Raw genomic sequence first — 21,752 nt, forward strand, 5'->3', positions numbered from 1 at the left:
TCGCGCCCAGGGCGGGGGTGCGACCTCGCGGGGGCTTCTCCGAGGCCACGCGCTCCCCCTCCGGCTCGGAACGACCCGACGGGCGACCCCCGACGGCTGCAAGCCCAGGAGGCCGTAGCCCTGGGCAGGTGCGCAATCCCGGGGTCCACGCACCTCGGCAGGCTGCGAACCAGGGGGCGGCCGCCCCACCTGCCCCAAGCCGGAGAGCCTCGCTCCTCCCCTCTGGAGTGGGGACCCCGGGGGGCCGGGGAGGGGCGGGGCGGGAAGAGAGGTGGGTGGAGGGGAGGGGACAGGGCGGGGGCGGGGGGCAGGAACTGGAGGGGAGCGGGGGAGGGGGCAGGGCCGGGCCTGGAGGGGGGCGGGGGGCGGGGCAGGAACTGGAGGGGAGCGGGGGGGGGGGGAGGGGGCAGGGCCGGGCCTGGAGGGGGGCGGGGGGCGGGGCAGGAACTGGAGGGGAGCGGGGGGGGGGAGGGGGCAGGGCCGGGCCTGGAGGGGGGCGGGGGGCGGGGCAGGAACTGGAGGGGAGCGGGGGGGGGGGGGGGGAGGGGGCAGGGCCGGGCCTGGAGGGGGTGGGGGAGGGGGCAGGGCCGGGCATGGATGGGGGGCGGGGCGGGGCAGGAACTGGAGGGGAGCGGGGGGGGCGGGGCGGGGCAGGAACTGGAGGGGAGCGGGGGGGGCGGGGCGGGGCAGGAACTGGAGGGGAGCGGGGGAGGGGTGGGGGCGGGGCCGGGCCGGGGGGGGGGGGGGCGGGGCGGGGCAGAAGCGCCGGCCAATCCGCGGCCCCGGCGCGCCCCCTGGGCTCGCCCCCCCCTCCGCCTCCTCCCCGGGCTCCCCGAGGTCCCGAATAACGGCTGCCGCCTTCACCCCGCTGCGCTCGGACCCCGACCTGGACCCCCATCCCGACCCGGACCCCGACCCCGACCCCGACCCCGACCCTGACCCCGACCCCGACCCCGACCCTCACCCGGAGCCAGACCCCGACCCGGACCCCGACCCCAACCCGGACCCCGACCCCGACCCCGACCCCGACCCGGAGGCGGACCCTAACCCGGAGTCCAGTCCAGACCCGGAGCCCGACCCCCGCCCACTCCCCGATCCCGACCCCGACCCCGAAGCCTGAGCCCGACCCGCGCAGGGACCGCGACCCCCGCAGGTGAGCGCGTCGGTCCCCTCGGGCGACCCCGCGGCGGGCAGGCAGGGGTGGGGGGGGCGGACACCGGGTGCGGGCTGTCGCCTCCACGCCCCCGCCTTAAGGGCTTTGCCCCAAGTCCCGAGCCAGGGGCTCAGGGGCTCCCTCGGTGACGTCGGAGTCCCTGCTGCCCACACTCGGCCTTCTGCCCCCACCCTGGGTCCCCCCACCACCCCTCTCCCCCTCCACCCTCCCCTGCTTCCTCGTGGCCCCAGCAGGTGCAGGGGCGCTGGGGCTCCCGGGCCTCCTTAGTTTCCCGGCCCCAGCGTCCTCCGTGTGGCCTGAAACTTCAGTTTCCTGAGCTTGTCTGGAGAGGCTGCGCCCAGGTGCCGGAGGTGCGGGAGGCTGGCTGGGGGCCTGGGTCTTCGGTGCCTGCAGCTGGCAGCTGGAGGTGGGGTCACCACGGGGGTACCTGTTGGCAGGCTTAGGTGGTTTGGGTGGTTTGTGTAGAGGTGTGGAGGGGGGAGTAATGAAAAAGGTGACAAAACGACACGTTAGCATCCAGTCACAAAGTGGAGGAATCCCGGGAAAGCTCCTGCTTTCTTCCTTCCCTGAAAGTTACGCTGCGGAGGCCGGGGCCGGGGAGGTGGTACGGGTGTGCGAGTGCGGGCTCCAGGGAGTCCGTGCATGGGTGCTGGCGTGTTCCCACCAGAGAGGACTTTTCAGGCAAACATGGGAAGGCTGCTGCCGGCTGGGTGGTCCTGAAACAGGCTCATCCCCCCTTTCTGTGGGGGTCTCAGCTTCCCGACAACTGTTAGCAAGAAGTGAGCTGCATCCCACACCCACCCCGCAGGTTCTGGTGGGGGAGATGGGAACACATCCAGCCTGTCTTAGGAGAGACAGACAGAGGAAGGAAGCCTGGGGGGAAGGTCAGCCCAGAGCCCATGTTGGTTGTGCACTTTTGGGGGCCTAAAAGAGGAGGCTCTGTAAGTGCCCCCATTTAGGGGGGTGCTTGTGTCCATGTCATTCTTTTTCTGGAGATGAGGATGGTGGGGACATGAGGGCGCCTGCAGACCTGACCTGATTAAGCTCAGTGCAGTCCCCCAGGTGCTCAGGGGTAGCACCAAACCCCTCCAGTAAATGAGAGCTGTGGGGTGGAGCCTCAGAAAACCCTCAGCCCATAGACATCCAAGAAAGGCAGGAATCCTAGCACTTTGGTGTGCAGCAGGACGCGGCAGGGGTGGGTGACCTGCTGTCCAGACCAGGGGGCAGCGCCTGCTTCCCGGTCCCCTCGCCAGGCCCCAGGACAGCAGACTGGTCTGCTGAGCCGCGCACCCCGCCCTCCTGACAGGGTCCTGGAGGGGGTCTTCGTTGTGTGTCTTCTACACGTTGCTGTAACCTCGAGGAGCTTTGACGGCCGGCGTGGGCTAACCGGGGCCGTTTGCTCTCACAGTGGGTTAAACCATCCACGGATAAGGCATAGGATGTGAGTAAATCCGCAGCTACTCCGGGACACTTTGTGTTCCTTTACTCCATCCTGGGAAGAGGCTGCACAGGGGCGCATGGGGTGCAGAACCCCGGGGGAGGTGCTCTGCACCGCAGATTTGTCTGCGGCTGTACAAATGCTTGCTCTGTGCAGCCAGTGACGGAACTATTTCTTTACTTGTAGGAGGTGTCAACGTTTGTTTTTAAGGCTCAGGATTCTTAAGACGGTGGTTTTCCAAAGAACTGTCCCACCCAGAATCGCTTGTTTAAATACTTGTGTGAAGTACCATCCTAAGGCTCAGGCTGTGCATTTCTGTACCTGGCAGGAGTTTTGCATTCTGCTCTTAAAACGACGGGTTTTGAAGAGCAGCTCAGGACCCCAGGCCCAGGGCACTGTCACCATGACGGCGCAGGGGTCACCCAATCTTAGCTCTTCTCCCTGAACAAGTGGCGTGACCCTGGGCGCCCAGTGTAGGGGTGAGTGGGGGCAGGGGCAGCACAGTGGGTCTAGGTGGCCAGCCACCCTCCCAGCCTCTCCCCTGCACCCCCCTAGCAGGGCCAGCCTGCCTCTCCGGGCCTGCATGTGCTGGTGCTGGGAAGCCCTGGCCAGAGGCTGATGTGAGCGTGTGCGGCAGAGACCGTCACATCCTGATGATGCTTACAGTGGACTACGCGCCGGCCCCAGCTAAGGGCCGTAGGGGGATCGGGCCCCTGAATTCTGGCCTGTGCTCCTCCAGCTGCCTGCCTGGCCCTGGGCCCTCACTGTCCTGCTCATGGCTCCTGGCTAGGACCCTGCATCGAAGCCCCCCTCCCCTGGGAGCATGGAGGGACGGTCGCTGGTGGCACCAGATGAGGGCTGGTTCCCGGGACTTGGCCCACCCTCGAAGTGTGGGTGCAATACTGAGAAGCAGCCAGTGGTCCTGGGGGTGGTCATTCCCCATGTCACCTCCACTGACAGTTTCACGGAAGAGGAAGGAGTGGATGTGTATGGAGTGTCCATGGACACCCAGGACACCAAATCCTGCTCTTGGGATCAGGCAAGCCTGACCCCAACAGTAACCGTGGGCGGCAAGCCCCCACAGGGAGGAGGTGCCTGCCTGGCGGGCTCGCAGCCACCTGGAAAGGGCACAGGCCCTGCCTTGCAGGTTCCCCTTGCCTGCTGGCCTGGCTGGGACTGACGCGTGGCCCCCAGACAAGGCTTGAAGGGGGGTGAGGGAGGCCCTGTTGACACTGGAGTCAGTTCTTCCTTCAAACAAATACTTGTGGAGGGCCTGCTGTGTGCTGTGAGTGGGGTTGGTGGCAGGATACACTGGCCTGTGGGTGACCGGTCACCACTCTGCTCCCACCCCAGATCCCTGGTCAGAAAGCTGCCACTAGGTCACAGGGAGAGGTGGTGCTGCAGCCAGACTGGTGCTCAGAGGAGACCTGCAGATGCTGCGGAGGCAGAGCACCTATGTGGGGATCAGCCAGGGGAGTCTGGGGAGCCGAGGCTGCGGTGGGAAGGGGCCAGGGTCTGAGGTAGCACATGGCAGGTGAGGGAGGGAGGGAAGGCCCCGGAGGGGGGACTTGGGGATTCCTGACCAGGAGAGGGCAGGAGGGAGGCTGGGTCAGAGGGGCCAAGGGACAGTGGGACCCTCATGTTGTCTTATCACGTTGTCCGGATGTCTGGACCCTTGTGTGGAGAGACAGAGGGAGGACGGGAAGCTGTCAGGGTGAGCAGGCTGCCCGGGGCCTCATGCAGGAGACCCCCGGGTGGACAGAGGGACGAGGAAAGCATCCGAGTGACAGGAGGACGCATCGCAGGGAGCGCAGGAAGGAAAGCCAGCCCGTGGCAGCCGGGCACACAGGCCAGCTGAGCCCACGGTCTAGGGCCAGGGTGGGAGGCTCAGGTGCCTCCCTCAAGCATCGAGCACCCCTGGGTGCCCTTGAGGCCAAGGCCGTGCACTTAGACAGTGGAGCGTGGAACTGGGAGCGTAGTCTGAGTTCTCCAGAGCAGTGGAACCGCCAGGATATGTGTATGGGGGAGATCTGGGGAGAGACTGAGTTTAAGGATCAGGCTCACGTGGTTGTGGGGCTGGCACTCCTGAAACCTGCAGGGCGGACCTGCAGGCTGGGACCCCCGGAGACCTGACACCACGCTCGCATCCAAAGGAGAATCCCTCCCCTCAGGGAACTCAGGCTTTTCTTTGGACATCTTCAACTGATGGGGTGTGGCCCACACACAACCTGGAGGAGGCTCATGTGCTTCCTCAAAGTGGACTGACAAGGGTTAATCTCACCTAGAAACCCCTCCTCTGGGCACTGCGGCCGGGCCAGGGGGACACGGGAACTGACGTCCCCGGGGCTCTGCAGGGCAAGGCTGTGCTTGGTTCTCATGACTGGGCATGTCCCTGTTGGCCCCTCCGGGTGCTGGGGGCACTGGGGCCCCAGGGGCTATGAGCCCCCACAAATAAAGGTTACGCCGTGCTCTGTCACGCCCTCCTGAAGCAGGGGCATAAATTCATGGAGCAGCATCCACTGTCACTTCATCTGTGCTTTGCCATTTGTTGGTCTGAAACCCCGGGAGCTTCCTGGGTGGAATTCAAAGGGGCCAGGGGAGCAGCTGAGGAAAGACCCAGGCCCTTCCCGATGGGGAGGCGGCTATTTCAACAAGCCAGGGGACTTAGAGGGAGGCTAGCGGTGGGCGACCTCAAGGCCCGAAGCTCTCCGCACCGGCCTGCCAGGACCTTACAAATTTGTAGGGCCACCTTCATGGGGTTCAGTCATGTGTAGTGTCCAGTGGGTCCCAACACCACCTCAGTCTCCCCAGGCTGAGGCCACCAGGCAGAGTGTGCCTTCGGGGTCAGGGGAGCAGGGTTGCGCCTCCAAACACCGTGTCCAGCCCGGGGTGGGGTGAAGGTGGGGAGGTGTGGGCCTCCTGAAGACCTCCCCCAATACCAGGGCACGCAGGTCAGTGCTTAGTGGCCCGGGGCTGGGGGACACTGGACGTGGGTACCGTGTGCCAGGATGCAGGCCCACACCTGACAGACCTGATGAGGGCACAGGACAAGGTGAGGGGAAGCCGGTGGCCTCACGTGTCCTGCAGAGCTCTATACACTCTTACGTGTGCTTCAGGTCACTAGATATACTGCTCCACGGAGGGCCACGGTCAGGCAAGTTGGAAGAGCCCCTGGAGCGCAGCTAGGCACTGTGGAGCTCAGCATGCGGGGCCGTGACTCAGTGGGACTCTGGGCGGCTTGCCCAGTCCCCCCACACACAACCCGACCCCAGCCTCCTAAACCCTTGCGGGACCACAGTAGGAATCAGAAACCAGGAGTCTGGGCCACACAGTAGGTGCAAAATAAATGTTGTCTGAGGCCGTTTGGGGTCCACCCAGTGTGAGGAGCCTCCACCCTCTGGGGACATTTCCCACCGCACCCTACCTTGGGCATGGGAGGGTCACTGGTCGCAGGGACTTGGCCTGACTCATCGTCTGTCTGGGGCCTTAAGTGCCCTGGGGCGGCGCTCCAGGGTGCTGCTAATGAGCAAGTCAAAGATCAGAAGTCCTGGTGTCCGCCCGGCAGAGGGTGTGGTTGGGCAGGACAGGCCCCTCTCAGCAGAACCTGGGTCCAGGCACACACATACACACACACACACACACACCTGAGCGGTGCCCCACCCCCACTGCCACTCTGTCCCCTGAGGAAGGGGACACATCACAAAGGCTTTGGAAGATCTGAGCAAAGTCTAGGGGCCTGGCCTGGCCCTGGGGCCCCAGCCCTTCCCTTCCCCAGGGCTGCGCCGCCAGCCGGCCCCCTGCACCCCCCACCCCACACGCCATCCCCCCAACCCCCGGCTCTGGCATCTGCCCCCCTTCCCCAAGTCTGTGGCGCTTGCCAGGTGACTGGCTAGTTCTGGGCCACCTCCCCTGCAGAGGCCAGCGCCCCTCCACCCGCAGGCACAGGGACAGGCTGACCTGTCAGCTCTGAGAGTTTGCTGACACGGTTGCGTGTATGTGTGTGTGTGTGTCGGTTCTGCTGGGCGTGGGACCCCTTCGTCTCGCGGTGGCTGAAGGGACAGGGCTCCCTGCCTGCGCTCCGGCCCTGCTTTGTAAATTCATGACAGGACGTCCGGAACACCCAGGCGCTGTCCCCTCGCGTCAGGCTCCTGTGCCGATTGTCTGTGGGGTCACGGGGGTGGTCTGCGCCGTGGCAGGCTGGAAGGCCCAGGGCCCTTGGGGGCTGCACCGGGGACAGCCCTGGTCCCGAGGCCCCTGGGAATGTAGGCCCCGCCCCAGGCCTGAGGAGACAGAGAAGGGTGGAAGAGCCCCGCCCAGGAGTTTGTTACTAGCCTCGTCAATCTGTTCTGTTCTGGAACATTTGTCTTATCCCTGTTGGGCCTCTGTCTCCTCCAGCCGTAAAGTGGAGCCAACACTAGCCTTGTCTTATGGGACCATGTGTATGAAAGCGCCTGGAACAGCTTAAAGCATAAATGTGACACATAGTAAATAAAATATGCAGTACAGGTGTCAGGTGTCAGCCAGGCTCCCCCGCGGTTACACCACAGCCCAGAAGGGGGCAGAGGGTCCAGGGACTGCCCTCCTGGGAGAGCTGACGCTCCAAGGCCACATGCTAGTGAGTGGCTGGCGGGCCCCGGGTCACCTGTACAGCACGGGCACCTGTTACAAGGGGACCCAGCTGATCACCAGGCGCCGGGGTTCGCTGTTTAACATGGTGACACAGCGCCACGCCGCTCGACAAATGAAACAGCAAACACAATGAGGCCAAAAACCTAACAAAAAGGGTTTGTTTGCCTCTTTAGCTCCGGTGTATCTGCCCTCGAAGTCAGCTTCCTAAATGAAAGAGCAGAAAGTTCTGGATGAAGAGCAGCTCTCCAGGTGGCTGTTCAGAGAGTCTAATCATGGAGGTCCAGATTACATTTATTTTACTCCACACGAAGGCACGATTAGAGTCTATAAAGAGTTCCAAAGACTTGGCCTCTAAATCCCATGTTTGCTGCAAAAATCTAAGAACCTCTTTGGAGTTTCTGTAAAAAGACTGTGAGTTTGTTTGGGTCTGCCCTTCTGGATACTGCTACCAGCTTGAGCAGGTGAAAACTTTGGAGTTGGTCCAGGAAACCTGAACCATGTTGTAAAAGTTAACATATAAATTTGGATGGAACCTCATTCTGATCTACAGTGACATCCCCATTTGTGGCTGGACATCACCAAGTGTAATACTGAATGTTTGATTCAGTGTGTGACAGACTAGGAGAAGTAGTGCATGAGTGGTGAGTGTGACCTTGAGTTCTAAAGTACAGGAGCATAGGACCATGACCCTGAGCTCTGAGGTGGGGGAGCACGTGTGATGACCATGACCTTGAGCTCTGAGGTGGGGGAGCACGTGTGATGACTGTGACCTTGAGCTCTGAGGTGGGGGAGCACGTGTGATGACCATGACCTTGAGCTCTGAGGTGGGGGAGCACGTGTGATGACTGTGACCTTGAGCTCTGAGGTGGGGGAGCACGTGTGATGACAATGACCTTGAGTTCTGAGGTGGGGGAGCACGTGTGATGACAATGACCTTGAGTTCTGAGGTGGGGGAGCACGTGTGATGACTGTGACCTTGAGTTCTGAGGTGGGGGAGCACATATGATGACCGTGACCTTGAGCTCTGAGGTAGGGGAGCAAGTATGATGACCGTGACCTTGAGCTCTGAGGTGGGGGAGCACATGTGATGACTGTGACCTTGAGTTCTGAGGTGGGGGGAGCACGTGTGATGACTGTGACCTTGAGTTCTGGGGTCACGGAGCATGTGTGATGACTGTGACCTTGGGTTCTGAGGTGGGGAAGCACGTGTGATGACCCTGACCTTGAGTTCTGAGGTGGGGGAGCACGTGTGATGATTGTGACCTTGAGTTCTGAGGTGGGGGAGCACATGTGATGACTGTGACTGAACTCTGAGATGGGGGAGCACGTGTGATGACTGTGACCTTGAACTCTGAGATGGGGGAGCACGTGTGGTGACCCTGACCTTGAGTTCTGGGGTGGGGGAGCACGTGTGATGACTGTGACCTTGGGTTCCGAGGTGGGGAAGCACGTGTAATGACCCTGACCTTGAGTTCTGAGGTGGGGAGCACGTGTGATGACAATGACCTTGAGTTCTGAGGTGGGGGAGCACATATGATGACCGTGACCTTGAGCTCTGAGGTGGGGGAGCACATGTGATGACTGTGACCTTTAGTTCTGGGGTCACGGAGCATGTGTGATGACTGTGACCTTGAGTTCTAACAGCTCTGGGTCCTTAGACCATTTTCCAGGATTGGATGCTGTGTGCTCCATACAAGTCAAAGGCTGCCTTTGTGCTCTCTTCTTTGGCCAGGCCTGCCTCATGAGACAGCAGCCATGAAGGTCAGCCCAGTGGTGGCCTTCTACCTGGGCCAGGTGTCCATCCACTTAGTGGGTTGTTATTGAGAACTTAACCTTAGCCCAGATGGTCATCAAGGCCGTGGGGACGCGGTAGCCAGGACACACACACTGGCTGTGGAGGAGCTTGTGTCGGTGGGCAAGGCATGTCATCAGCAAGAAATTAGGGAAACCATCTCAGTCCCGTTGCATGTTGGGAAGAAACAGAAATGGTGATGAGCCTGCGGGTCGCTGGAGGGAGAGCTGTGGCCTGGGTGGCCAGAGGAGCCCCCTCCACAGAGGTGGCATTTGAAGGAGATGAGAGTGAGCCATCGGCCACGCTAAGCAGCTCTGAGCACAGCCTTGGGGGAGAGATCCCAGGGAGCCGGGGTGCGCAGGGCTCCTCTGTTCCAGCTGCCGAAGGGCGCCCGCTGACGAGGCCAATGGTCGAGACCGGGCACTGCAGCTGTCCAGACAGTTTCTTCATGACGATACACCTGCTCCAGAGTGAGGGGGAGTGGGGTAGGACCGGGCTCTGGAGGGGGGAGGGGGGATGAGACGGTCGGCCTCATACCTGGAGGTGAGCAGCCAAGGCCTTTGTTTCTGATTGACCTTTGCGCGGCAGTGAGTAGACACGGGGTCCCTCAGCAAGGTTTCTGGGTGCCCGCTGGGTTTGTGTGTCACTCCACAGCCCTAGTTCTCAGGCACGGTCCTGGGGACTGGATCAAAATGCAGATTCTCTGGCCCCACCGAGCTTGCGGGGCCTGCTGCAGAGTTCCCGTGTTACAGATGTGCGGTGTCAGAGAACCCTGCTCCCTGGGGCAAGGGGCCCCTGAAGAGGCGAGACAGAGGCCCACGGGTGTGGGGAGTCTGCAGACAGCACCCCGGGGAGGAGGGCCGGCAGGGAAGCTGACGTGCTCGAGCACCGACTGGAGGAAGAGCGTGGGGAACATATTCTAGGTGGAAAGACCCAAGGTGGGCCTATGAGGCGCAGCAAGCAGCTCATGGGCGAGGATTCAGGGCAGGGCCCATAGGGGTGTGGGTAGCATGGGGCCCAACGAGCCACTTGCCCCGCAGGGTCCCCTGATGCCGGGGATGTGAGAAGTCTTCTTCATAACCAGGGAAGATTTGGGGTGACCTTAGTCTTTTTCCATCAAGTCCTTGGGAAGCTGGCAGCTCGCACTGGCAATGGCAACACCTAGTAGTTCACAGGGCACCTTTTCCTACTGAGCCCAAGGCAGTGAAGAAATGGACCCAGGGACCCCACATAGGCTTGGAGAGGCTGCAGCTCCTTCCGGGGCCTGCAGGGGTCGGCGGGCCAGGCAGGTCACCCCAGAGCCCACCAAGCAGGCCAGAAGTGAAAGAGGTAGGGAAGCCATGGGTGAAAGCCAGGAGAGCTGGTCTTCAGAGATGGTGCGCCTCAGTTTCCAAATCTGTACAATGGCAGTAATAGCCCCCCTAGAGGATCAGTGCACTGAATCAAGTCGGCAAATGTTCTAGACAAGTAGTGGGTATTTTTTAACTCCGCATATATTTGTTGAGCCCACACAGCAGGCCTAGAGCTGCTCTTACGGGGGCCTGCAGCAGTAAGACTTTCAGAGCTGCCTGCCAGTGGGGACAGACAGACATAAATGAACAAACGTGTCCAGTTACCTCAGTGCTGTCGGGGACGGTAGTGCTGGAAGTGAGGATGAGCCTCCCCAGCAAGGAGACGTGAGCTGATTTCTGAATGCAGCGAGGTGACAAGCCAGGCAGATGTGCAGGACAGAGCCTTCCATGCAGAACAGCAGGTGCAAAGGCCCCGGGGCAGGAGGGCAGGGAGGCCAGGGAGCAAATGGACCAGCCGTTGGAGGGGCTTGAGGGCCACTGTAACTTTCCAGGACTCCAGCTTCTCCCTTGAGAGAGGGGGAGCTATTTTTGGGTTTGTGGCAGGAGTGTGGTGATCTTCCCCCTGTTCAGCAAGATTCTGGAGGCTAAGGTGTTGAGTATGGGGGGAAAGTCTGGAAGGAGAGACTTTGGGAGCCTACTGTCACTGTCCAGGCTGGAGACGAGAGATTTGGACCAGGTGTGTGGGGGGCTACGTGGGCAGGTAGGTGCAGGGGTGTTTCCAAGGTAAAACATTGGGATTTGCTACTGTCTGGGCTTAGGGGACAGGGAGGGGGGAGAGAGAGAGGAGGTGGCCACAAGTCCTGTGTCCTGAGCAGTGGGAAGGACAGAGCGTCATCGCTGAGCAGGCCATCGTCTTCACTTCTTGGTGACAAGAATAGCACCTGGCGGCTCGTCAGTGGGGCTCAGCACTTGTCCCCTGGATGTGTGAAGGGGTCCTGCCAGCGTTGGGGTGACCTGGGGCCTGCTGGGGACGGTGCTCCCCACTTCAGGGCTCTGGGCTCCTGGCCCCTGGCTCCTGGCTCTGGGCTCCTAGCTCAGGGTTCCTGGCTCCTGGCTCTAGGGCTCCTGGCTCCTGGCTCCGGGCTCCTGGCTCTAGGGCTCCTGGCTCCTGGCTCCTGGCTCCAGGCTCCTGGCTCTAGGGCTCTTAGCCCCTGGCTCCAGGCTCCTGGCTCCGGGCTCCTGGCTCCAGGTTCCTGGCTCTGGGTTCCTGGCTTCTGGCTCCTGGCTCCGGGCTCCTGGCTCTAGGGCTCCTGGCTCCTGGCTCCTGGCTCTGGGTTCCTGGCTCTAGGGCTCCTGGCTCCTGACTCCTGGCTCTGGGTTCCTGGCTCCTGGCTCCAGGGCTCCAGGGTTCCCAGCTCCCGACTTCGGGCTCCAGGCTCCTGGCTCCAGGTGCTGGCCGTGCCTGCCGTGTGGGGTCTTACCTTCCTCTGGCACAGACTCCTGCTTTCGCACTAAACCCCAGAGGCACTTCTGTCTAAAGCAGAGCGTTGCCGTGGCCACGTCTACCTGAGGTTCCCTGCCTGCACGGTGCCCTTGGGAATGTCCGGGAGGCCCAGGGGCGGACAGTGAGGATTGAAAAGCACCAGAAGCCAGGTGCTTCTTAGCATCCCAGGCACAGGGGCTTAGTGGTGGGGATGAGGGGCAGGGCGGAATGAGGAGGACGGCTTGCTTCCCCCCCTTAAAAGCTGTGACAGAGGGCACACTGACACCCCTCCAGGAGGCCTGGGGCTCAGGAGCAGCTCTGTCTGTGTGGTCAGGGCAGGGCTGGGCCCGGATTGGGGGTGGGAAGGCCTGGGTCCCCACAGGCACCCCTGACGGCTGGGAGACCTCTACTCATGATTGCACCTCCAAGTTCTGTGCAGACTTGGTGCTTAAAGCCGTTCGGGGCTAGAACCCCCGACAGACAGGTGGACCAGGACGGGGCAACCTCAGCTTCCAGGCCTGTGTCTGGGCAGCAGGCGGCGTAGGAGGCCCGCAATGCCCCTTCTGCTTGGAGGCAGGGCTGGTGATGGGGGCCGCCCTCCTCCCCAGGCCCCTGCACTCTGTGGCCCGCCCCAAGCCCACCAGGGATGAGCTCCCCGTGGCCAGGACACCCTCTGCCCCCCCTGAGGCTGTGCTGTGGGCATCACCTTTGGGACCGCGCTCCCTGACCACCTGCCTGAGCAGGACAGCCACCGCCACTGTCACGGAGGCCCGTTGTCCCCCTAGACAGGGAGGGATGGTGTCTGACCTCGGGGGGCCGCCCTCCTCAGCTTCCGTCTGTGCCCCGTGCCTGGCAGAGCCGGGTCTGGGGAGAATAACATGGAAAGGATGAGGGTTCTGGTTTTTCTACAAAAGTCTGCATTGTCGTGACCTAAAGGGCAAAGCGACCTTGAGCTGAAGCCCGGCTCTTTGGAGGCGGCCCACTGGGTGTGGCTGGGAAGCTCTGTCCCTGCAGTTTTCCTGCTGGTGAGGAGGGTTGCAGTCTCTGGGGGCCCCACAGAGGCCAATGCCGGGGCACCCCAGCACCTGCATCCCCACGCCTCCGCTTCTCCCGCGACCCGTCCTGCTGGGACTGTTGACTCCCTTTGGCTTTTTTAACCTTGTGGTTACAAGCGTTTGACACTGAGGATGCACAAACATCCCGCACATCCCATCCTGACACCCCGGATGTGAAGTAACCGCCTTCCCTGCATGTAGACCCCATGTCCCCTGCTCTGCTCGTGCCCCAGAAATGCTCCTCCGGCTGGTGCGCAGACTCCGGGCCCCGGGGACGGGGCACCAGCTGCAGTCCGACGAGCGATGACCGAGCAGGACACGCTAGGGGCCGGGCCAACTCCACTGGCCAACAAGCTGGTCTCACCGCCTGTCTTTGTCCCCAAAGAGGCCCCTGGGCTGCCGGCCACCCCCACCTGGTGCTCTGTGGGGCGAGCACTCAGGCTCCCCGTGAGCCTTCAGGGCCAAGCGGAGGGAGACCCTGGCTCCGGGAGGTCGGAAGTAAAGCATCATGTTGTGATGAATGGATTCCTACAGTGGGGGGGGGGGGGGGGACGGGACGGTCTTCTCCGTCTCCCCGGGGTGCAGAGGATGTGCTGTGGCCCCCAGCCTGGGAACGAGGGTGCGTCCCTGTCCTTGTCTGGCAGACCCGAGTCTGGGGACCCTGGGGACCCTGTTGGCTCTCGGGGCGACTGAGTGCCCCCACCCTGCCCGTTCCCGTCCCCAGGTGCTCTTCTGTTCAGGTCACTTCACGTACGGAGCCTCTCGCTCAGCTGGGCGGGCCGACCTTCCTGATTTCGGAACACGTGTTCGCTGTGACTCACGGTGATTCACCCGTGAAGGGGAAGCCTTCCGTAAGAATTTACACAAAAGACACACGCCATTGAGCGAGAACGTACTGAACGGTTTCTGAACGCTCCGTGGCTGCTCGAAGGCAGCGTTCATGAAGGGTGGCCAGGACGTCTGTCCCAGCTGGCCTAGGACAGTGACCACCTGCCCCTGGCCTGGAGGTACCCTCCCCACCTCTGATGCCCGGGGCCGGGCAGGGTCTGTCTAGGAGGGGAGGGGGGAGCACTGCTGGGGGCCTGACCTGTGCTCCACCGGAAAGAGATGATGGCACGCTGCGTGGGCCTGGGGGGCGGTGGTCTCTGGTCCGCCCAGGAGGTCACTCCCCAGGGGCCCAACAGCCTCGTGCTCTGTGGCTGGGACATTCACAGCCCTCGTTCCGCTGTGTCCATGCAACCTGGGCCCCACCAGCTCCCCTGGTCTGTCCCGTCCCCATGCCCAGAGGTGCCCTGTGGCAGGGTGCTGGGCCGGGCTGGTGGCTGGACGGGTGTGAGCCCAGGGGCCCGCATCTACCTGCAGGACGGCAGGGCCGGGCTTGCTGTTCGACCCTCGAGAAGCATGTGCAATCACGCGCAGGATGCCACACGTCTGTCCAGGGTCGCAGGCTGTCCCCTGCAGCCCGCAGCAAAGGTCAGTGAGGAGAAAAGGCAGCTGGCGTGGCCCAGAGCCGAGGGCGCTCGCACCGGCCTCCCACATGCCCTGCTGTGGGGCTGCAGGTTTTAATTGAGGTCAAGAATTCTGATGGGGCAGCAAGCAAAACACGGCCCTGCGTGGTCAGCACACAGCCTCCAGCCGCCTGTCCTGTCCTTGGCAAGCTCCTCCTGACCCTTCGGGGACCGGGAGCCCCCACCTGCCCTGCCCTGGCACACTGCAGATGTCTCGTGCTTCCCGAAATGCTGACGGCTCATTCCTGAACTGTTAGTAGGAGTGGGCGCCTTCCGTGGGATTCCAGCAGGTTCTCAGCAGGCTTGGGCCTTAGAAACGCCGGAGCCAGGGGCTCTGGACAGGCCTCTCTACATTCTGTGCCTCCGTTTCCCTACTTTGCAAATGAGCAAGGCAGGCCGCCCCGGGCCACCACTCCGTTCTGGGAACAGTGGGGATGAGGGAGCGTTCGTGAGGTGCTGTGAGGGCCCACGAGGCCCGAGGGCGAGGTGCCACAGGTGTGTGCGCACCGGGTGCCAGGGCGCAGGCAAGGGGAGGCCTCCTGACCTCTGAGCTCAGAGTCCTTCCCCCTAAGATGGGTTGTTGTCCAGGCGGAGAAGGGCCAGAGGAGAGGCTGGCAGCCGGGTGCCCTGGGTCCCCGAGGCTGTGCACACCACACACCTGCACGGGCACACCCACATGCCTCCACGCACATTCACGCACGCACGTGTGCTCACGACACGCCTGCCGAGCAGGGCCCTAGCTCTGCCATCTGCCGGATGACTTCTGCGTTTTTCTATAATTTTATACCATGTTATGTATTTAAACAGCTTTATGGGGTCTGACTGAAACACTGTAAAATACCTTCCTCTTCAGTGAACGGTGTAACGCATTTTAGTAAATCTGTGAGTTGTGCAACCACCACCACGGAATGTTCCCATTGCCCTGAAACAAAACCACGTGCCCGTGGGCGGCCACAAACCCGCTTTCTGCCTCTACAGGTGCTGCCTTTTCTGGACATTTCAGGGACTCACACAAAATGCGTGCTGTGGGCTGGCGTGTCCCGGGCAGCAGGACGTTTGGGTGTCCGTTCGCGTGCGGGCCCGTCACGCCTTGGCATTGCTGAACGGTGTCCCTGTGCCGCTCGTGAGCCTGTGCTCTGCGGACTTAGATTCAGAAGCTCTATTTTCAGAGCATTCTTAGCAGAGGACGAAGACCAGGTCTGCAGCGGGAGGGGGGAGTAGGGGGCAGCTATCGGGGGGCAGCCAGAGAGGGGCTGGCACGGCCGCAGGACGGTCGGGGTGCAGGCCGCTGCTTCCCTCACGCCTCTCCCGGCTCCTCCCCACTTTTGATGGCATGAGCTCATCCAGAAGACAATTAAGCGTTGAGAAGTGGTGTTTATTTTGGGGCCTCGCCACATTTCTGTTTTCCCAAGGGAGGAAAGCTTTTACCCTCCCGACAAGCCTGAAAACAGTGGTCGGTGACGGGTGGGCAGGTGCGGAGGGCGGGGAGCCGGCCCTGGGGCCCGCGGAGCTGGGCTCACCTGGAGGCCGCGTGGCCAGGCCCGTGCCCTGGGACTTGCCCCCCACCACCCCAGGGACTTTGTGAGGCGGGTGGGCGGGGGTGGGGGTGGGGGCTTTCCATCCTTAGAGAATCCCTGGGTCGCACTCTTGGGAGGAGCGTAGGGGCTTCTTTTCCTTGTTTCTCACTGGAGTGTTTGGAGCTCATTGGCCGCAGGTCCTATAAAGCTTGCGGGGGCACCGTCACCCCCTCGCACAGCGGAGGAACCGAGGCCAGACGCATCATGGCCCTGGGCGTCCGCTGCAGTGATTCTCAGCTCCCCTTTCCCGGGGGGTGCAGCACCTGCTTCCCTCCTGCCACGGCCCAGGGCCCCTGCCCACCGCGCCCCCCCCGGGTCTGGCATGTGTGTGCTCTGTGGAGTCGCCCTGCCGCTGCACGTCCTCGCCGTGTGCCCACGCTCCTGGCCACGTGTCCTGTGCTGTGACGGGAGCCGTGGGGACCGGTAGTCACTGCACCACAGGCCGCGGAAGCCAGTGAACCCCCTGAAATCCCGGTTGTGTTCTCTCGGGCTCTTCGCCCTCTTGAAAGGAGATGCATGTGTCCGATGATGAACAGCTTTGCACCTGCTCCAGGGAGAGAAAGGACAGCAGCTCTCAGGGGCCCGAGTCTGGGTGGAAGGGGCAGGTGGGCCACCCTCATGGGACCCCCTGGGTGGCTGGGTGACAGGAGCACCTGCTCGGCCAAGCAGAGACCTCTCCGGGGGGCTTGCTGTCCGTCCCCTGTGCTTCCGGGTCTGGAGCCACCGTTCTGCCTAGAGGGTCAGGGTTCACGGGTGGCAGCTCACCCGACCTTCACCCGTGGCAGGCATTACTCACTGTGGGGCAGGTAGCAGGTGACCCGCAGCCAGGGGCCGTGACCGGAGTTCCTGCACTAAAGGGAGTTGGACTGTGCCTACAGGACATGTTTGTTTGGGGAACAGTGTTGCTACATGTTCCTGATTCTCTCCCCTCCAGGGGAGGGGGTGCTGGGGCCGGGGGAGGTGCCCTGATGCTGCAGGTGCCCTTCTGGCTTCCGCTCTCCCTCTGCCCCCACCTTCTCCAGGAACCTCAGGAATGATCCGGGTGCTGGCTTTTGTGTCCTCACGGGCTTCTACATGGCCCTCTGTCCCGGGCCCCGGGAAGGAGGGGGGCCGCGAGGTGGTCCCAGGGGAGCTGGGGTCACAGGGGCCAGGGGAGGGCGGGGCCGGCCTGACGCTGTTTATTTGCATTCCAGCCAACGCGTGCCCCAGCTATTTATAAACCTGGACCTTGTCCTGGCCCAGCTGCGGGCTGCCTTCCGCCTACCTTCCCAGCCAGGAGCTCAGCAAGGAGCCCGGCCCCCGGCTAACCTGCAGTGGGGTGAGTCTAGGGGTGCTGTGCTCCCCCCCTGTGGCTGGGGGGCTGGGCCGGGCCCACCGGGTGGTGACACGGAGCCCCGGGCATCCGGGTGGCACACAGGCTGTTGGCAGCTCGGCCCCTCCCCGGCCATGCCCCTGACCAGTCCCTCCCCACAGGAGGCCATGGAGGAGGCCCCGTCCTGAGAGCCTGCGTGGGGCCACGGGAGCGCCGTGACACAGTGAGATGACCGCAGAGGCCAGGGATGTCCTGGTTCTGCTGCCCACGCGGGAGCAGCTGCGGCTGGTGGTGGGGGTGAGCGTGGCGGAGAGCTAGGGCTGTGGTGGCTGTGGAGGGAACAGTGGGGGTGACCGTGGGGTGACCGTGGGGGAAAGTGGAGGGACCGTCGGTGGACCCAGGGGGTTGACCGTGGGGTGACTATTGGGAGGACCGTGGAGGGCACTGTAGGGGGGCGGTGTGGGGTGTCACAGGTCCCTTCTTCCAACAAGGCGAAGATGTTAGGAAGTACGAAGTGGCGTTTTGTGGTACATTTCATCTCAAACACCAAAGCTCTGTGGCCTTGGAAGCCAGCAGGCAGCTGGTGTGGCCTTGTCTTGGTTTTGGACAAGTCCCCTCGGCCCTTCTTCCCTTTTATTCTTCATCGGCCCCACTTGGCTTCTAGCGAGGCCCCACTTTCCCAGAGCTCTCTGACGCCCTGCCTGCCCTGCGTCTCAGGGAGGTGACCCTCTTGGGCTCTTCTGCAGCACCTACCCCCTCCCCGGGGACGCCCACCCATGAGGGCCCCGCTGGCCTGGGCGTCCGCCTCCTGCGGCAGATGTAGGGGCCCCAGCCCGCCACCCCCCTGGCCAAAGCGGTGCCCCCAGGGCTGCCTGCCTTTGTCCAAGCTCCTGCGCCTGGGCTGGGGGTGCCCACAGAAAGATCGCGACCGTGGGTTCCCCGTGATGGGCTCCGCCACGGGCCCTGCGTGGCCTCCACCTATCCCAGCACTCAGGCCCCCCTCGCGAGATGCTGACCCCCTAACCCATCAGTTCCACGGTTCGTTGAGTGCGCCCGAGCACGGCTGACAGCCCTGGGGAAGGTGCGGCTGCAGAGGCCGGGGCGCCCTGACCTGGGGCTGCCAGCCACCTGCCCGCCACCCGCCAGACTGTGGAACCTGTGTTTCAAACGGGATCAAGATTCCCTGGAGCTTTCCTTTGAAGGCTGATGCCTGAAACTCTGCTCACAGGGCCGTGTGGCTCTTCTGCAAACCTCCATCAGACGATGCAGTTGCTTAAAAATCCAAGACGCGTAACGAGAAGTGGCTTGTGTACCCGACTGCAGACAAACTTCCCGTGCTCACCCTCTGCATAGCCCGCTCCGGTGGACCTGCCCCCGGACACGGGGCCATCTTGTGTGCAGCCACGACCTCCTCCTGAGCCACCCCTTCCTGTGCGACCTGTCACTCCAGGGGCAGAGTGGTCCCCAGGCCATCACTTCCAGGGTGGCCCGCGGTCACGGGGAGTGTCAGCCTGCACCTGGCCCCCCTGGAGACTGGGTCCCGCTCTGTCCTCCCCCCCACCCCAAGCGAGGCTGCATCCCTAAGTAGGAGAATTGGAAGATTAGGGTCCGGCTTTCAACAGGGGTGGGGCTGGTAGACAAAGACATCCCCAGGGGCATGTGGCAGGCTTGGGGGACGGAGACCCTTCGCTGTGCTTCACCTGTTGGGGTGCGTGAGGACTGGTTGTGGAGCAAACTTCAGTGGGGATCCGCTGTATGGAAAACTCCAAGCACCGCCCAGCCAGAGCCTCTGTCTCAGCTCTGAGGGTGCTGCGCTCTGGGCCCTTCCTCATGGGCGGTTAGCAGGACAGGTCAGGTCCAGGTTGGGGGGACAGGGGGTCCCTTCCAGTTCTCATCAATTGTTTGAGTGAAAAGTGGAGGGGTGTCGAGCACCCTTAATGCAGGCAGTCTCTGGTGCGCAGGGGACTGTGCCTCTCCACCGTCAGCATCCCGCGTGCCCCCTCCTGTACCAGAAGCCCCCATGCCGAGCACCCCGGGGGTCATGCACACCGGCTCACTCAACCCTCTGCGCACGCTCCTCCTCGGTCTCATCAGTCATATTTTACAAAGGGGACACTGAGGCCCAGCAGGGTGAGCGCTGAATGGGTGTGTGCCCTCGCAGCAGGGACCAGAGCAGGCCCTGCGGGGTCCCCTGCCTGGAGCAGCGGGAAGGACGCCCTCTCACCGGCCTCGGGCGGAAGGTCCCTGGTACACACTGCTGGCCGGGGAGCAAGTTCAGTCCCAGCGCCTCATCCTGGGAACACGGAGGGTCGGGGCCGCCTGGCCGGGGCAGAAGGAACTGCTGTTCCCCTCCACTCTCCCTCGCCATGTTTCCACTGAGTTGAGAGGGACAAGAAAACCCTAGAAGATTAGCTGACCCTGGAGACGGTGTTTTCATTTTGAGGGAAAGTGGGGTTCATGATAATGCAGCGCGAACGTGGGCGAGGCTTGGCAGAGAGCGAGAGCCGCCCGTGTCCTGCATCCTGCTGCCCACTCACGGGTCCCCCCTCCGGGCGGGTGGAACTTGGCCTGCTGGTGATGACGCACTTGGAGTCCCTCTGGACTTCTGGATTTGGGTCAACGCCAACGTTGACATCAGCAACAGAATCTCTCCAAGCCTCAGTTTACCCATCTGGTGATGAGAGGCTGGAGCTGATGGAAGGGTGTCCCGGGGGTCCTTTGAGGTGCCTCTGACCCAGGAGCGACAGTGGGGTGGGACAGCGGCCTTTACCTGTGTCCTCGGCGAGCCGGAGGTACGCGTCACCCCTGTGGCAGGCTTGGCTCCACATCTGCCGCCAAATTAGTAGATGGAGGACACCTGAGCCAGTGTTACAGCGATTCACGGCTGCAAAGTCGAGGTGCATCATTTGACTTGAGCCGGTGGGGAGACAGGTCCTGGAACCCCTGGGGCTGCCCCGTGCCCAGTACACCCCTTCCTAGCAGAGTGCTGGGCGAGAGTCTGCGGATTCGAGCTCAGCACGCGGTTCTGTCCTGCTCCCGCCCATGGGTTTGTGTGAGGGCACCCCTCTTGCTGCAGGGATCAGAGCCTGGGTGGCCCGCGGCGGGCGAGGCGCTTGCTCTCAGAGGACACAGGTAGGGTATCCGGTGCACACTGGAGACGTGGCCTGGACCATGAACTGGGACTGCCCACCAGCCCCAGGAAATGCCGAGGACAGAGGAGCGTGCCAGGCGCTCGGAGGAAAGGCGCCAGTGGGTGCAGACGTGGGCAGCACCATGGGGGCCGGGACGGAGCAGCGGCCAGAGGGAGGGCAACCTGGCAGCAGGCCCCAGCGCTGGCCCTTTCTTAAGCCCTGATTCAAGTCTACAAAGTGTGAAAAAGTTGAATTCATGAGACAGCTGGAAATACAAACACTGGCTGGATATTTGATATTAGGAGATGGTTCAGTTTTGAGGTGTAACGAAGCACTGTCGGGGTAACGTGAAGTAGACGGGACAATGGGAGATGGGAGAGCCCGCCCTTCCCTGCCGCGCAGGCGAAACACAGCTGAGGAGCGATACTGCTCAGGAATAGCGGCAGCTCCCGCTCATGGGTGGGAGCCAGGGGGCCTCGCAGGTGATGGGGGAGGGCCGGCGTTCCCGGAGGCTTGGGGGGTCCGCCTGGGCCTGTCGCCCAGCAAGAGGCACCTGCAGGTAGGCTGAGGCAGGAAGGTCCCCCCTCTTCAAAGGCCCAAGGCTCAGATCCCACAGCCGACCTGCTCAGACTGCGGGGATCGCTGGGCGGGCCCAGTGACCTGAGAGCACCCTCAGCCCCTTCTGACTCCCAAGCAACCAGGCCCACTTCTGGGTGCCCACACCCCAGGCCTGCTTTCAGTAGTGACCCAGGTGAGGGAGGTGTACATGAGGACAAAGGCCACGGGCAATGCCCTGGGGGGCACGAGAATCCCCCCTCCCCATCTTTGGGCAGCCCCTGCACAGGCCAGGATGAGACAGTGGGCTTCTGTCCCGAGGTCAGGGCATGCTCAGCCTCCCCCGCCCTGGCTCCCTCATGGCCCTGCTGGGTTGGTGGGCACCAGGGTCCAGTGCGGGGAGGCACCCAGGGGCCTGGGTGGAAGCAGCGGTGGCCCTCCTGCTCCCGCTGGACTGTCCACCCCTTTTAGGGGCCCTGAGCCTCTGCCCACACCTTGCAGGTGCAGGCAACCGGCCGTGAGCTCTTCCAGCAGGTGTGTGACGTGACCAGCATCAAGGAAGCCCACTTCTTTGGCCTCAGCGTGGTCAGAAGTAAGTCCGCATTGCCCCGGATGACCTGCCCGTGGGGCCCACTGCCCCCGCCCATGTGGTGCGGCCTTAGGGCATCCTGTGTCGGCGGTCCAGGCTGTCAGGCCCCTGGACGGTCCCCTGCTCTGCTGTTTGTGGGCAGCACCTTCCAGTTCCGGGGCTCAGACAGAAAGACGGGACCACAGGCAGGCAGCGCGACCGGGGCTGGGTTTGCAGC

At 62.9% G+C, this 21,752-nt stretch overlaps 1 protein-coding gene across 5 annotated transcripts in view; it reads left to right on the top strand.

Annotated features, from left to right (window-relative positions):
* Positions 1 to 825: 825 nt before the first annotated feature.
* FRMD1 (FERM domain containing 1) overlaps positions 826 to 21,752 on the top strand; it is a 32,833-nt gene continuing 11,906 nt past the window's right edge. The window contains exons 1-5 of one of the 5 annotated variants that reach the window (XM_072765945.1): positions 924 to 1,153; positions 1,405 to 1,580; positions 17,142 to 17,266; positions 17,422 to 17,557; positions 21,448 to 21,538. In XM_072765945.1, the coding sequence (XP_072622046.1) occupies positions 17,489 to 17,557; positions 21,448 to 21,538 (160 nt within the window). In that variant the 5' untranslated portion in view covers positions 924 to 1,153; positions 1,405 to 1,580; positions 17,142 to 17,266; positions 17,422 to 17,488. Of the gene's footprint in view, positions 1,154 to 1,404; positions 1,581 to 15,399; positions 15,569 to 16,971; positions 16,991 to 17,141; positions 17,267 to 17,421; positions 17,558 to 18,488; positions 21,539 to 21,752 lie in introns of those variants that run through there. The other 4 variants (XM_072765942.1, XM_072765960.1, XM_072765950.1 and 1 more) reach the window with 4 other exon arrangements.

This window comes from Vulpes vulpes, chromosome 1 (assembly GCF_048418805.1).
Source record: "Vulpes vulpes isolate BD-2025 chromosome 1, VulVul3, whole genome shotgun sequence".
NCBI lineage: Eukaryota > Metazoa > Chordata > Mammalia > Carnivora > Canidae > Vulpes > Vulpes vulpes.